This window comes from Myotis nattereri (genome assembly GCF_964212035.1).
Source record: "Myotis nattereri genome assembly, chromosome: 10".
NCBI lineage: Eukaryota > Metazoa > Chordata > Mammalia > Chiroptera > Vespertilionidae > Myotis > Myotis nattereri.
This window is the reverse complement of record NC_138085.1, coordinates 28,990,190-29,007,576: the sequence shown is the minus strand read 5'-3', so window position 1 is coordinate 29,007,576 and position 17,387 is coordinate 28,990,190. Positions and strand designations below refer to the sequence as shown.

The 17,387-nt window shown below is 46.0% G+C and overlaps 1 protein-coding gene across 1 annotated transcript in view; it reads left to right on the top strand.

The window, feature by feature from the left end:
• The window catches only part of SMYD1 (SET and MYND domain containing 1), a gene marked incomplete at its 5' end in the record, with an annotated part of 40,321 nt that overhangs the window by 12,146 nt on the left and 10,788 nt on the right, over positions 1-17,387 (top strand). Inside the window, 4 exons of the mRNA XM_081101297.1 lie at positions 7,225-7,401; positions 9,134-9,347; positions 11,946-12,076; positions 14,297-14,335. Coding sequence (XP_080957423.1) covers positions 7,225-7,401; positions 9,134-9,347; positions 11,946-12,076; positions 14,297-14,335 — 561 coding nt within the window. The remainder of the gene's footprint in view (positions 1-7,224; positions 7,402-9,133; positions 9,348-11,945; positions 12,077-14,296; positions 14,336-17,387) is intronic.

Here is a 17,387-nt window from a genome sequence, read left to right as displayed (position 1 = left end):
TTTCCAGTCAAGGGCACATGCCCGGTTGCACAATGAATCCCCAGTGGAGAGCATGCAGGAGGCAGCTGATCAATGATTCTCTCATCATTGATGTTTCTATCTCTCTCTCCCTCTCCCTTCCTCTCTGAAATCAATAAAAATATATTTTAAAAAATTTAAAAAAAATTAAAAAGAAATAAAAGAGGTACCTATATACAATGGACTATTACTTGGTCATAAAAAAGAATAAAATTTTACTATTTGCAACAACATGGATGGACCTAGAGGGTATTATGCTAAGTGAAATAAGTCAGATAGAGATAGACCATATGATTTCATACCATATAATTTCACTTGTGTAGTGTCTAAAAAAAAAAATAAATAAACAGAACATATTAAGAAGTACAAACTGGCAGTTACAAAGTAATCACAGAGTCAGCATTGGCAATACAGCCAATATTTTGTAATAACTATATATGGTGTCAGGTTGGTACTGGTATTAACTGGGGGATCACTGTGTAAATTATATAAATGTCTAACAACTATGCTGTGTACCTGAAGCTATAATATTGAATATCAATTGTAATTATACATTTTTTCTAATTATTTAAAAAGGAAAGCAAACATTTGCTAACCTTTGTTCCATGACATACTTTTTACTGGTTTCATAGTGTTTCTTTAAGTGGCAAAACAAATAAACAAACAAACAAACAAACAAACAAAAAACAAACAATAGGCAATCCCTAGGCTTGGTGTGAGGAAGCAGTACCACCAAACTTCTTACACTAAAATATGATAATAGTGCAAACAAGAATTCAGCAATGCTCCTCAAAGGTTTAAACAAGCCATTTAAAAATGACATTAGCCGAAACCGGTTTGGCTCAGTGGATAGAGCGTCGGCCTGCGGACTGAAGGGTCCCAGGTTCGATTCCGGTCAGGGGCATGTGCCTGGGTTGCGGGCATATCCCCAGTGGGGGATTTGCAGGAGGCGGCTGATCGATGTTTCTCTCTCATCGATGTTTCTGACTCTCTATCTCTCTCCCTTCCTCTCTGTAAAAAATCAATAAAATATAAAAAAAACACACAAAACAATAAAAATGACATTAGGTAGATGCCATTGGGAAGAGAAGCCAACTCTGGTTGTATTTCTCTCTCCTCTCTGCAAAAGCCTTCCATAGCTCCCGATTGCCTACAGAATAAGGATACACTTCTGAGAGTCTCATTCCAGGCTCCCCATAGTCTAGTCATCTTTCTAACATTATTTCCCAATGTGGTGCAACCTATGATCTCGTCAAATAGCTATTTTGTCTCCTATACATGCCTGTTCCCTCTACATGGATGCCTTTGACTAATTCCAGGGGCTGTCCATAGGAGAACTTGACATTCTTTGAGTACAAACTTGGCCCAGCTTCAGAGGATCAGAACCATGTCTCCTTCTCTCCTGGATGACTGCCTTCCCAGGTTCCTCCCCTCCTTCACCTCAGTGGGAGTCAGGTCTTCTTCCATCATCCCTACAGCACTCCTGGGCTGCATGCCTCACCTTGCTTACATGTGTTAATGTCCCAGCCCAGCCTGGGGACTGCTCGAAGGCGCGGGTTGTGTCTTGTCTATTTTTAAGGCCCTCCATCACCTAGCTAGATGCACAGTACATAATAGTTACCCAATACCTACTTGTGAAAGGAAGGAAGAGTGGGAGAGAAGTAATTGGAAATATTGTGAAATGGGCAAAGGACCTGAATAGATACTTCTCCAAAGGGGACATACAGATGGCCAATAGAAATATGAAAAAAATGCTCAAAGTCACTAATCATCAGAGAAATGCAAATTAAAACCACGAGATATCACCTCACATCTGTTAGAATGGCTGTCATCAATCAACAAACAACAAGTGCTGGCAAGGATGTGGAGAAAAGGGAACATTAGTTCACTGTTAGTGGGAATGCAGACTGGTGCAGCCATTACGGAAAAACAGAAGGAGTTTCCTCAAAAAACTAAAAATGGAACTGCTCTTTGACCCAGCAATACCACTTCTGGTAATATATCCTAAAAACCCGAAACAGCAATCAGAAAGAATAGATGCAGCCCTATGTTGACAGCAACATTATTTACAATAGCTAAGATTTGGAAACAGCCCAAGTGCCCATCAGCAGATGAGTGGATAAATAAGCTGTGGGACATTTACACAATGGAATACTATGCAGCTATGAAAAAGAAGGATCTCTCACCTTTGGGACAGCATGGATGGACCTAGAGACTATTATACTAAGTGAAATAAGCCAATCAGAGAAAGACAAATATCACATGCTCTCACTTATTTGTGGAATCTAATGAGCAAAGTGAATTGACCAACAAAATAATACCTGAGGCATGGAGGCATGGAACAGACTGACCTATCTTGGGGGTGGGAGGGTGGGGAATGAGAAGAGATAAACCAAAGTACTTATATACTTATATGCTTCGCCCATGGATACAGACAATAGTGTGGCGAAGGCCTAAGGGGAGGGGTGGAGGCTGGGCGGAGAGAGGTAAAGGTGGGGGGAATTGGGGACATCTGTAATACTGTCAACAACAACAAATATATATATTTAAATAAAATAAATATTGTATAGTTCTCTGGGTACTTGAGGGATGGGATGTTCTTTAAGATAAGCCTCCTGCCCCTTGAATTCTGAGGGGAGTCCTTCTGGCTGGCTGAGAGTGTTTAAGCAGCCAGCCAGCCAGAACTGTTGGTCCCGTGCTCTCTGGCTAGACTCTCTAGAGTCTAGAGGGCTCGCTTCACTTGCAGAGACCTTCCCTGTGTGTTTATCTGCCCAGTAATTGGTTATCTCCATACAAGGAGCTGAGCAGCAGCTGCCCTTCCATGCCCCTTGACTGTGACAGATGACATAACCCAGTGCCTGCAGAGCAAAGAGTGAGTGGGGACCCGCTGGCTGGGGCAAGCACACTCAGGGCTGCAGGCAGACCAGGTGGGCTCTGCGGCTCCCTTTGCCCTGTGTGCTGGGAGCAGTGTCAGGCCTCAGAGACCCCTCTGAGAATAACATCCCTGTGAGGATGTTGATCAAGGGGCTTGTTGTGAAGGTTTAACAAAAGAGAATTGGTTGAAAACATATTTCTAAGTGTGGTGTGAATGGGACTCTGTGGGGACCGGGAAACTGAGGCTAGAAGAGAGACTTGCTGGCGACCAGCCAGCCGCACCGTCTGGATGACGCACTTTCTCCTGGAATCCACCAGGCTTGAGGGCTTCATGTCTTTTGGATTTTCTCTTACGTGAGCTGTGAAGAAGGGGATAATGTGTTTCTGTGGAGGAAGTACCCTTTCACCCCACAGGGGTCCTCTTCCAACCCGGAGGAGGTCTTCCTCTCCGTTGGCTGCCAGAGAAACAGTGGGTGCTGAAGCGGGGCAGAAGCTCATACTCAACGTGGCTCGGCGTGGCTACGTGACAGATGGATGCGGAACCCGGCTGGCGGTTCTGAGCACTCATCCTGTGCCAGGGTCTGCGTAGTTTTCTCATTATTTCATTCAACCCTCCAGATCACTTCAAGAGCGGTACGATTTTAGAATTTCTTTTTGAAAAAAAATATGTTTTTATTGATTTTCAGAGAGGAAGGGAGAGGGAGAGAGAGAAACATCAATGATGAGAGAGAATCATTGATTGGTTGCCTCCAGCATGCCCCCTACTGGGGACAAGCCCACAACTCCGGCATGTGCCCTGACCAAGAATGGAGCCTTGATCTCCTGGTTCATAGGTCGATGCTCAACCATTGAGCCACTCAGGCCAGGCTTGGAATTTCTTTGTAATTTTCTTCTTGCTTGAATTTTTAAAATAGTATGTTTCATTAAAAAAGTAATAGTCATTAGTCTAAGAGATTATCAAGATCTAGGTGTTGCTATTCTCATTTTCACATAAGGAAACCAAGGCTCAGAGAGGTTAGAGTACTTGCTTGAGGTCACACAGCCAGTAGATACTAGAATCCGGAATTGAACCCAACCCAGACTGACTCCAGGTGTGACTTTCCATAATACCCATCCTGCCACCAGTGTAAGGAGATGGAGAGCAGAAGGACACAATTTAAAAACTTCCCATTTCTGCCTACCCGATACTTCCTTGCACACCCCACTGGAAGGAGTGGGATTTAAGTTTTCTCTCATCTCCAGATGTTGTAAATGTTTCCCTCCACGGCCCGTGTGGTTCAGGGTTCAGGATCTGGAAGAGGAGCTGCACACACATGAAAGAGAAAAGACACGAGATAATTTGGGAATATTGGGGGGCCAGGCGGGTAAGTCCAACTCAAGAGGAAGGACTTCCACTGGTGCTCAGGCCTCACCAACCATTTTATAGTCAGAGGTAAACAAGGTAGTGGTTACCATAGTTACACAGTTCTTGTGAGTTTCACCTGTTTTGACCATAGTTACACTTCCTGCACTTCCCTCAGCCCATTAGCTTCCCAGGTAAGATCTGGGAGTGTTATAAGGTCAAGTCTAATTATGCTAAGAGGACTGAGCCCTCTAAGTTGGGACTTGTTTGTGACTTTGCCAGCAGGTCAACCCTATATCGGTTCCCCACATCCAGAGTCTTGCTGCTCAGAGTTGTAGCATGAGGATCACCTGGAGCTTGTTAGAAATGGAGGGTCTCGGACCCCACCCCAGACCCACTGAATTAGAACCCGGTTTTTAAAAGATCTCTGATGACGTGATGCCCAGCAGAGTCTGAGAAGCCCTGCTTCACATCACAGCTTCTCCCTTCCTTCTCAGTTAGGCCTTACCAGCAGGTGAGGTAATGAGGAGAAAGGTCGACCTCATTCTTAGGGGATCTAAATTAGGAGATTACTCACATGCTTGCTGGGCTTCTCCAACCTTTAAAGCTTGACTCCAGGCCCCAGAAGAACTGGGATGGAATCTAAAACAGGTGTGTGAGCCTGTAGACAAGAGTTTGGTAGTTAACACTTGGAATCCACTATGACAGTGGTTCTCAACCTGTGGGTCACGACCCCTTTGGTGGTCGAACGACCCTTTCACAGGGGTCGCCTAAGACCATCGTGCATATCAGATATTTACATTACGGTTCATAACAGTAGCAACATGACAGTTATGAAGTAGCAACAAAAATAATTTTATGGTTGGGTCACAACATGAGGAACTGTATTTAAAGGGCCAGAAGGTTGAGAACCACTGCACTATGAATTCATCATGAGAAAAAGAATCATTTCAAAATCATCACATTTTATTTTCTTCTTAAAAAAATTTGTTGCTGAGAGAGAGAGAGAGAGAGAGAGAGAGAGAGAGAGAGAGGAGGAGAGATTTGTTGTTCCACTTGTTTATGCATTCATTGGTTGATACTTGTATGTACCCTAATCAGAGACCAAACCCACAACCTTGGCGTATCAGGATAACACTCTAACCAACTGAGCACCCAGCCAGGACACATTTTCTTCTTCTGAAAAGTAATGAGAAGTTTATTATAGCAGAGTGATTGTAAAGAATCTCATATGAAAGTGACATATTATTGAACTGATACTGAATTGATTCAAGACCTGATAAGTGGTTATATACATGATTGTAAAGGTCTACCACCCAGTATGGAATGAAGTTATTTTTTTCTTATTTTTTAAATATGTTTTTATTGATTTCAGAGAGGAAGGGTGAGGGAGAGAGAGAAACATCAATGATGAGAGAGAATCAATGACCAGCTGCCTCCTGCACGCCCCCTACTGGGGATTGAGCCCGCAAGCACAGCTTGTGCTGGGCTGGGGTGAAGTTTATTTTGCCTCACTCCAGCCAGGGCTCTGTGTCTCGCCTTCTCCTGGACAAAGTGGTTATTAGTGACTTTGAAGACAGGAGGGGCATTCCACTGAATTTCTTATGGACATACCTGTAGTTCATGGCAGGTAGACTATTCTCTAAGCAGGCGCTGTTGAAGTGTTTTGAGTCAGTTCCTGGGAGCCTGGAGGCAAGTGCCATGGCAGGTGTATTCGCTCCCTTTGTGCCAGGTTAGGAAGGTCTGCCTAATGAGACACCCAGGCAGTGTCAGCCAAGAGGGCAGTGCCAGGGTGCATACCCAGTGCAGGCAATAAGGGGGCGCTCTCTGCACAGAATTTAAAAACAATAACAAAACTAGTAAAAGTCAGTTTTCACCGTGCCCCAGCAATTCTAAACAATGTTAGAGGCGAAATACTCTCCCTTGGAAAAAAAAAATCTATACTGCTCTAAAAAAAGAAAGATTGCTGTTGAGTAAACTTCAAATCAGCACATTTAAAAATTACTTACCTTGAATAAACATTGTATTCTGCCTGGAAGTTAATTCGGAGGACTCTCATTTGGATCGCCAGCCCCTAACACATGCGCACTTGGCTGCACTGTTTGCTGTCAGGTAAGTTTTTAGGGTTCAGAGTGGTTGGAGCTTACGCTGGCCACGGTGATGTCTCCAATCTCCGAGACACCACCTCTCCCTGCAGTGTAAGCAGCTTAGAATTCAGCAGTAAAAGATAAAGAAGCAGAACTTCTGTTATTCTAGGTGACCACTTGGAGTTTTTATTAGCTTCTAAAAGAATATGTTTTTATTGATTTTAGAGAGGAAAGGAGAGGAAGAGAGAAAACCATCCATCGGCTGCCTCCTGCACGCCCCCTACTGGGGATGTGGGGGTTGAGCCAGCAACCTGGGCATTGTGCCCTGACCAGGAACTGAACAGGGGACATTGCGATGCATGGGATGACGCTCAACCGACTGAACCATGGAGGCCAGGGCTCATTAGCATTTAAAATGTAAAACAATGCAACAGTGTGAGAACCATGAAGTGTAATATATATGTTTGGTAGGTACAAATTTTAGTTTCTACATGAAATGTGTATGTGTATATGAATATATGTACATGAATACATATCAGTGCCAGGAACACTTTGTGCCTCCCCTATCCCAGCGCTCCCCGCACTGTACGGTGATTGCAGGTGCCCCTGTCCCTCTGGCCACTTGTGGGAGTCCCAGTGCCTGTAGGTCATACACCTACACTTGCCGAGTTAACTTGAAGGGCTTATATGCAGAGCTCAGTAGTGCTCCCATTTGGTTCACTTTAAAATATCTGCTAGAAAGATCGTTACAGCGAATGGCCTTTGGAAGCCCGGCCCCTCTCTGAAAAGTGGGAGTTTGAAGCTTAGAAGGACAAGGATGGCCCTGCCGTCTTAGAAAGGCCAGTGTGGTCCCTTTTCATGGCGCCCCCGGAATTCAGTCACGTTTTCTCCGTCTGTTTCCAGCCTCGTTAACTTTGTGTGCCACACCTGCTTCAAGAGGCAGGAGAAGCTCCACCACTGTGGGCAGTGCAAGTTTGCGCGTTACTGTGACCGCACCTGCCAGAAGGATGCGTGGGTAGACCACAAGAAGGAGTGCTTGGCCGTCAAGAGATACGGGAAGGTGCCCAACGAGAACATCAGGTCAGAGCTGGGCCCTGCGGCAATGTTTGGGATTTCCAGATGTCAGGGTGCGGGGCTGGTGGCAGTGCCAGCATTCCCAGGCCCAAGGAAGTCGGGCTAAGAGCAAAAGCAGGACAGCGCCCCCAAGAGACCGGATATGGCCATGTCTGTGAGCTCCCTTTAGGTCTGGGAGCCCGTCTAAGAGGGAGGACAGGTTAATGGCACCAAAATACAGACCCCGGCTGGAGCTGGCTGCAGACCCATTCTGTATGGCTCCCTAATATTTAATTTAAAAATATTAATCTGCCAATGTTCAAAAATTGGAAATTTCACATTTAAAAAAATGAGTTTTTTTTTGGCCTGTCTTGAAAAAAAATCTGAAGATTTGGCAAAATGAGCTAGAGCTCAATACATCTACCCCATTTACAAAACACGGATACTGGGCTGAAGTCTGTCACCCATTAGTCTCTAATCTCTGAGCTTTGTGACATTCTTCCTAATATTTGGAGGTAGCAGACACCCCAGACCAAATCTTATTTCCCCCAGTTCTATCCTGCACTCCATGTGGGGACATCTTGGTTCTCAGGCGCCTGGGGTCCCTGGCAGGGCATCCCTGTGGAAATAACCCCATGTCCCAAATGAGAGGAAACAAGGGCCATACTTTTCCAAGGGGGTTCCTCTCCAGGGGGTTTCTGTCCTAGGCCACCAGTCCTTCCCGGGTGCCTGGCCAGTGAATGGCAGAGTTGCCAACGTGTCCCTTGGGTAAAGGCTTCATCTTGTAGGTATGGGCTGCTTACTCGTTAACAGGGGGTCCTCTCTGCCCTCAGGATTAAGTACACCCCTCTGTCTCACACTCAAAGCCCTGAGCTCTCCTGAACCCTCTGCTCCAGCCAGGCCAGATCCCTTCCTGCTTCCTGCTGATGCCATGCTCTTGGCTGCATCCAGGCCTTTGCTTATACTATCTCTCCACCTAGATTGTCTTCTTCACCTTCTCTTTATCCAATCATTAAGAATATAAATAAGTTTACACACAAAGATCTCCCAAATGCCTCTGGAGGTTAGCATGACAGGGAATATATGTTGTCCTCATTTTACTGGTGTTTGGAAAGGTTCAGGGAGGTCAAATGACTTGCCCAGGGTCACACAGGAAGAAACAGAATTGAACCCAGGTCATTAGGCTCCTTTGCCAGGGCTCATCTCAGTAGCCAAACTACCAGGAGAGACCCAGGCTGCCATACCTCATGGTGTCCCCAGACCCCATGCAGGCTCTGCTAGACCCACATAACCTGGCTTCTGCCCACCTCTCCACCTTTATTTGTTTTCCACTCCTCACGCGCTGTGCTGCAGCCTCTTTGATCTTCTTGCTGTTTCTTCTTCATGCCAAGCTCATGCCTCCTTCAGAGCCTTTGCACTCGCTGCTCTTTCCCCATTGCACACAGAGCTGGCTCCTTCTGTTCAGCTCGAGGGTGCCTCACCCCTGCCACTTCCCCGGGTCCCCTTGTCTTCTCCTCCACCCCCTGCCACTTTCTATCATGTTACCTGATTCTATTTTCTGCACAGCATTTAACACTAGTTTAACGATCTTTTAAACTTTTGTTTCCCCCACTATAAGAAACTTCATGATAAAAGAAATTCTGTCTAGTTCAAAACTGTCTTGGGCCTGGCGCTGTGCCTGGCATGCATTAGGCACTCAGTACATGCTTGTTGAATGAATGGAAGCAGTGGGTCTCCCTAACCCGGCCCTTCTCCGCAGGCTGGCTGCACGCATCATGTGGCGGGTGGAGAGAGAGGGCACCGGGCTCACAGAGGGCTGCCTGGTGTCCGTGGACGACCTGCAGAACCACGTGGAGAACTTTGGGGAGGAGGAGCAGAAGCAGCTGCGGGTGGACGTGGATACTTTCTTGCAGTACTGGCTGCCCCAGAGCCAGCAGTTCAGCATGCAGTACATCTCCCACATCTTCGGCGTGGTATGGTTTCTCACGAAGTGGGGGTGGGGGTGGGTGACAGCTGGGATTGTCCACCGAATAAGTTTTCAGATGCTGCCAGGCCAGAGTGGGGAGGAAGGGCCAAGAGGAGAACTGGAGGGAGACAGAGCCCTTGAATGGACAACTGTCACCCTGTCCTCTGTCCTTCTGGTCTTGCTTACTGTGAGGTCATTCCTGCCCCATCTGACGTTGGCATCCCAACAAGACTTTCCATTATCTCTGAATGGTAGATTTGGATGTTATTTTACCGCCTTGTTTATCTGCATGTCTTGTTTTCTCTGCTTTCCACTTTGAAAACAAAGACCCAATTACCATCCCTTCTTGCCTATTAGTCACCTTGAAAATAAGGCCCTTCCTTTTCTGAGGTCTGAGGGGAAGGATAATGGGAGTAGTGGGTGTGGAAGCCAGAGAGAGGAGGGTAAGGGCCCCTCTCTCGCAGCCCTGAGAGTCCAGGAGGTGGGGGTGGGAGTCCGGAGGGTCACCAGGCCTTGGGCTGTGGGGATAGATGTCTTCTTTCTGGCAGGCCCAGCACCTTCTGTGGGGTTGGTAAGCGGGCTGAAGAGGGAAGTTATTGTCATAATAACAACAGCAGGATCATAACCAACATCTCTAGTTGTTACCATGTGCCAGTGCCTCTGTAATGTCAGAGTTCCCCAGAGAAACAGTCATCTATCTATCTATCTATCTATCTATCTATCTATCTATCTATCTATCTATCATCTATCTATCTATATCAATTATCTATCTACCTATTGACAGAGATGATTTATTTTAATGAATTCGCTCCTGAGATTGTAGAGTGTAAATTCAAAATCTGCCGACAAGCCTGCAGGCAGGACACCCCAAAAAAGAGTTGTGGTTCAAGTCCAAAGGCCGACTGCTGGCAGAATTCCTTCCTGCTCAGGGGAAGTCAGTCTTTGTTCTATTAAGTTTGTTAACTGATCACGTGAGGCCACCTACGTTGTGCAGGATAATTTGCTTTATTCCAAATCTACTGATTTAAATGCTAATCTACCCAAAAAACACCTTCACAGAAACACAGAATAATGTTTGACCAAATATGTGGGCACCGCAGCCCAGCCAAGTTGACATATAAAATTAACTACCATAGCTTCCCATTTATTATTTTATGCAAGTTTTACCACCCAAGGTGAAATGCATGCTTTTAACATTCCTATTTTATGAACAGAAAGCCTAGGCCCAGAGAGATTTACATGACTTCCACAGGCTACACAGTGAGCTGGTGTCCATGGAAGGGCTAGAAGCGGCCTGCCTGGTGCTGGAGTTGGTACTCCTAGCACTTGGGCTCCACAGGCTTGGGTGTCATAGACCATCCTGGGTAACCCCAGGGGCCTGGGGATTGCAGCCACAGGATGGCATAATTACCGAAGTGTAGAGCTAAAAGGACCGTAGAGATCATCTGGTCCAACTCTCTCAACCTACAGATGGGAAAATGGGGCTCAGAGAAGAAAGAGATTTGACTAAGGTAACACAGCTTGTTAGTCCTGACAGCCTTAACTTCATGTATTTGCTGAATGACTGATGAGATTGAATGGAGAAAGTGACAGTCCTCCAATTCTATAGCAAATAGCCATGTGCCGTACATATCAATATGCACATGCAAATGTATATTTTATTATGCATAGTATGTATTTCTGTTATTATTTAAATGTAAAGCAGAAATATCTGCAGTTGTCAATGTAGTTTGGGTTATATTTATTCTTATGCATTTTCATGCCCTGCTAGTAGATATTTGGAATCTGTTTCTATAAAGAACCACTTATTTTTAAGGGAAAGGAAATAAATCGAGTGTCATATAAATAATAACCAACTTGATTTGTCTTGGATTTATAAATAAATGTTGCACCCATCAGAATTTAAAATTGTGAACAGGGAGTATAAAATATCCAGCAGACACAATAAAACAGAAATGTCAATTTTCTCTTATGAACAGCTATAGGAGTTGAGGGTGGGTAGACAAAGAAAGCAGAGGACACACACAGACACACACACCCCGGAAGGCAGAGTAGTGCATGGAGAGAGAAACCAAATAGATACGGGGGAAGACTCATGTGAGACCCAGGTACAGGAAAAGGAGAGACTTTCTGAATCAACATTTCTATCTTTGGCCTTTTTATTTTTTATCATTTTTAAAAATTGATTTCAGAGAGGAAGGGATAGAAACATCAATGATAAGAGAGAACCATTGTTAGGCTGCCTCCTGCCCACAACCTGGGCATGTGCCCAGATCAGGAATTGAACTGTGACCTCCTGGTTCATAGGTCAATGCTCAACCACTAGGCTACACCGGCCCAACATTCTTTGGCCTTTTTAGAATACAGCCACCCAAAACGTTCAAGGCAGTGCTGCATTTTAGCAAACATGGGAGTCTCCCCTGATACGAATTTAGAGGGTCATTTAGAATCACACAGAGAGCAGAGACCCTTTTGTTTCCAGACTCTAAGCATTTCTGGGATGAGACTGGTTTTCTACTTTTTAAAAAACACCTTTCAGTAGCGAGGATGGTGTTGTGTCCCCAGTCTGTGTGTGTCAGCTGACTCTCTCTTTTCCTCTGGGTAGATTAACTGCAATGGTTTCACACTCAGTGACCAGAGGGGCCTGCAGGCAGTGGGCGTGGGCATCTTCCCCAACCTGGGCCTGGTGAACCATGACTGCTGGCCCAACTGCACCGTCATCTTTAACAACGGCAAGTGAGTATGTCTTTCACTGGGGGTGCTGTGATTTGGGGTGGGGGAGAGACCTCATGGTGTTCTCGCCACTTGACTTAAGCCTAAGGTTCATGAACTAACATGGTTTTCAAATGGGAAAGAAATAGAAATTTCATTGTAGAATGTTTGTGGTTAGGAGAAAGGTAATGGGGAGGATAGCAGAGAACTCCACATGGGTAATTTCCGAGTCTCTGTATGTTTCTTGAGGTTGCCTAGATATGTCAGATAAACCTCTAACTACTATTTTAAAACTTGATGCCTTGAGGTCATTAAAAAACATCAACTGAGAAGCATATGTCCGTCAAGGTCCCAGCAGAAATCCAAAGGCGCAGTCAGAGTTAATCTGAGGAGAACTTAGAAGTGCGAGTAGCATTTAAGCAACGAATAAAGAATGGTGAGGTATCCAGGGTCTAGCTACAGCATAAAACCGTGATCATCTCTAGCGTGGAAGGGCAAATGGAAGAAGTACTGTTTTTGTGCTTGCTGAGAGCCACAGCCACGGGAGAGGCCCTTCCAACAGCGTGGCTGTGCCTGTAGAGAAACCAGCCACTGCTAGAACCACGGTAAGGCAGAGAGGGAGCCAGGAGACGTAACAGCCCAACCGCTCTCCTCCCATCTTCTGATCTCTTCCCATTGGCCAAACCCCAACCAGAAGCCAGAGGGCAAAGGTGATGAAGTCCTCAGAGGTCAGTTAGTGCCCTCCCCCAATTAAGGCACAGAGGGGACAGAAGGGAATTTGGGGGTGGGACACAAATGGAGAAGAGTCAGCCAAGAGGGTGAGCCCCGGTTGTCCCTGGCTCAGGCTGGGGGGATTTTGAGAATGAGGCCTGAGCAATATTGCTTTTGCTCTTAGAGACAAGCTCTTATGACGGATACAAGCTGACTGAGTTCTCAACAATGAGCAAGTTTCCCCCCAAAACTTCCTGGAAAACAAAGACAATGGTTTCGGTTCTTAGCCAAGATTCAAGCTTAAGCTCCAATATAGCGGGGACTCTAGTTTCCCTTTTCCTTCCTATTTCTGGAAGCAAGGGCCCACATGACACCAGGCTCTTAAGCAATTGGGAAAGTCACTCAAGACAGGGAAGTTTATTTTGGATCCAGATAATAATCTTTTTCACAGCATTTGTATTTCCTTCCTACTCCTCTTGGGGTCACTTCATGGAATCCTCCCCAGACAAGCTGTTGTCCAGGCTTAGCCTGGTTGGTAGAGAGGGTCAAATTCACTCACGTACGGGGCTGGTCTTTCTTGAACCCCTTTCACTAAGCAATGGTGACCCAGGTTCTTCTTTCCGCTGCGTGTAACTGCCACAGGAACCCGGAACCCTTTTTCCAGATCAGCTCCAGTATCTGCTCGGGCTTCTATGCAGCCACTCATTTGGAGCAGCCAGGTTTCACCCGGGCTTCTTGGTTGTTGTCCAAGAGAAGGTGACTTTTCAGTCGCTGTCTAGCTGCCTGCCATCGTGGAAAGAACACTGGTCATGATGTTAGGAGCCCAATTCACACCCCAATCATTTTATCTGCCACCTGTGTGACTTACCCAGCCTCCCTATAGGGCTCCAACTCTCCATGAGATAGACATCAAGAGGCAACACTTACTTGTCCAAGGTTCTTGTTAGTGGGATAATACGCTTTCCATACATTTTTTAAAAAGTACTCTACTTTTAAATGCACTGTCTCATGAGTCTTATTGCCCGGTTATAGGTGAGAACACTGGGTCCTGGGAAGGGAAGTCACTTGTCCAGGGCTGTGTACTTTTGAACTCAGAACCTCTCATTCCAAATCCAGTGAAATTTCCACTATAGTGGGGCCTTGACAGTGTCCCGACTAACGAGTTTTTTGAGATACCAGCTGTCTCTCCCCCTGATTTTTTGCATTGAGTTGATAGAGTAATTTGAGTTAACGAACTCCTTAACGAGCTCCTTAACGAGCTCCTTAACGAGCTCCTTAACGAGCTCGGTCTCCGAACGAATTAAACTCGTAAGTGAAGGCCCCACTGTATACCAGGCACACCTTGTCAAGTGAGCCCAGCTACAGGGCCTGGACTTCAGGGGCTGGGCTACAGGGGCTGGGCTAGAGGTCGTTGTTATGGTCGTTGTTATGGCCAAAGCTCTGATTGCATCTGAAATACTGGGCACGTTTGCTAGCCGCGCGGGGTCAGTCAATGGTAATGATTTCCATTTGGGTGTCTGTTTTGTCTTTCAGTCATGAGGCAGTGAAATCCATGTTTCACACCCAGATGAGGTGGGTCAGTTCTTGCAAACTTCCCTGCTCCTCTGACCCACCTCCCTCACTTGCCTGGTTCCCAAGATGCCCCTTCCCCAGATTCTGTGGCTGCTGTCTGTCTGTATGTCCTTCTTTTTTGAATGCTGTATTTTTTGTTGTTTTTTAAAAAAAAATTTTTTTTCCATTGCTTTTTCAGAGAGAGAGAGTGAAAAGGAGGGAGGGAAGGAGGAGAGACAGAGAAGAGAGAGAGAGAAACATCGATGAGAGAGAGACACATAGATTGGTTGCCTCCCCCATGCACCCCAACTGTGTTTGGGAATCAAATCCGAGACCCTTTGGTGCTTGGGTCTATGCTCTAACCACTGAGCTGCCGGCCAGGCCTATTCTTAATGCATTTAATCATTTTGTTCTTTACTCACCCACTACCTGACATGCCTTTGTTTTCCATTTTAAAACAATGTTTTTATTGATTTTAGAGAGAGAGGAAGGGAGAGAGAAAGAGGAACATCAATGTGACAGACTGCCTCCTGCACTCCCCCTGCTGGGGATTGAGCCTGCAATCTAGGCACCTGCCCTGACCGGGAATTGAACAGTCAGCCTTTTTGTGTATGTGACGATGCTCAACCACTGAGCCACACTGGCCAGGGCTACTTTGTTCTCTTCCTTTCTCCTCTTCCACTCCTTACTTCTTTCGTTCCTCCAACCTCAAAGTGCACCTGTTTCTTCTGGTCCACATCATCTTGGCAAAAACCCAGGTTTATCCCTCTAAACCCTGCTTGCCATGAAGTGAGGACTGCTGATACTACTGACCTACTAAAGGACTATGTGTTTGCTTATAACCCCCAACCTCTCACCCAGACTGGGTTCTGAAAATCGCACCCATAACTGTGATAGTTTGATAAATATTTATTCATAGCATTTCGTTTACTGCTCTGGCCAGCTATGAATTCGTGGTTTAGATTAGATTTTACTCTTGACTTTTCTTAATCACAACCAAAAGGTCCCAGATGGGTCTTTTGCTCAAATGGGGCTTAAAAGTACTTGAAATGCTCTTTGGATTTAGAACAAAATGCTGCATGGGAGTTCGGGCTTTGGGAATGCAGGGGAGGAGTGGTTTGTGCACCTGAGACTGTGTTGGCATGCATTGCACGTGACTTTGAACGATTCACATCATCTGGGCATTTTGTTCCACATCCATAGAGCAAAGGTCAAGATGAGAGCATCTCTAGGGACCTTCCAAACCTCTAAAAAAACACTTAAATTGCTTGCCTACTTGTGGCTCAATTGACTGAACTATAAAATTGCAGAGCATTACGGATGGGAGGGGTCTGGGGTCCAGAATGGAGCGGTAATCACTATTCATTCCCTGACTCCCAATTCCCAGTTAGTAAATGGGGTATGCATTTTTTCATATTTAGTGACATTAAATTAATTTGGTTTTGAAAATTCGTTAATAGCATTGAAATAATTTGAGACATTCTGAAACCTTGTATGAACTGGTTTAACCATGATGGAAAGTAAAGCTATTGGAAACCCTAACTTATTGACCATTGAGTCACTGTTGAATGGGGATCTGTTACTATGGTGAACTGTCTCTGTAAAAGGGGCGGGTTAGCAGTTTACTTACCCAACCAGGACCAAATGCCAGAGATCCACACTCAACCTTGGCTCTAAAGCTGCTCTCATGGACCTACTTAGGACATTATCAGAGTCCTAGAATTGAGGGCTTTGGTGCACCTCACTTCCCATGCATTGCAGGCTCAGGAGGCCGACTGAACACCATCAGGCCAATACGATGCAGTGAGGTGTGAATGGCACTTGAGTTCTAATCTTGACTCTGTGGCCAAAGTGTGTAGGACCTTTGGGGATGTTACTTCACCTCTCTGGGTATCAGCGCCCTCATTTGTGAGCTGAGAAGATGGATTCCCTGCAGTTTGGACATATTAGGACTCCAAGCAGACCTCGGAGTAGAATCACTGGGCCCTCCCCTCCCTCTTGCCTTTCATCACTTCAGTAACAGCTGCTGCCAAAAATTGGGGTGGGAAGAAAGGGAAGAAGGAACAGGAGGTGAAGGGTAGCTTACATCTTGGCAGGTGCCATTTGAGTTGTTTTTATATATCGTGTCACATTTATTTGGCATGTCAGTGGACTCCACTTTGAGAGAAGGCATGTCACCTCTGACACTTGGACATGCATGTCACTGCCGTTCAGTAGCTGCCTGCTTGATTGTCACTTTGGAGCACGAAGGGAATGCCTCTGGCTGGGACCCTTCTGTGGTGCTGACATTGTGTCCCGGCCTTTCACATGGTGTCTGACAGCTGCTCTGGGAGGTCAAAGAAATGATCATGGACCTCTCTGCAGATGCTCTGCCCAGCCTCTGCAACCTGCCACTCACTCTCTGGGGGATCTTTTCTACTGGGTGGTGAGGCCCCAGGATCCTGGGGAGACACAGGAGCACAACTCAGGGCTCACCACTTGTTTTCTGTAGCTTCTGGCCTGGTGCATGGCTGAGAGGCCCACAGGCTGATCTCTGCGTGATTGGCTAACCTGGGTGTCAGTTTCACCAGGGGCTTTTGTTTTCAGCATATTCTACATCTATTACATGGCAGAGTGGGCTGTGCTGTAGGTCATTGGAGGGTCAGGTCTAGGCTGGAAGGGAGCTGAAATGCCATCTGCTCTTGCTAACCACCTTCGACCACAAAGCCCTGTCCCCCAATAAACACAAAAGTGAACAATGCATCAGACTAACAGAGCCAGCCTTTGTTTGCTGAGTAAGTCTCCTCAGCCACTGGTTGAGGTAAGAAGGGACTTTCAGTCACTCACGGAATAGGCCAAGATGGATGACCACTGAATGTGTGTGTTTCTGAGCGAGCAGTCCCCAAACTAAGCAGGAATGACTCTTGAGCCTTCTCTTGTTTGAGTTTTCACCTTATTATTATTTCTCCCTTTCTTTGTCGACAACCAGTAGCTGATGTACAGGGATGATTGTGGGCATGGAATCAATGTGGTTTTAAGACCAAGGCCGGTCCTCTCCCGGGAATCTATTTGAGCAGATCTCAGGGCGATTTAC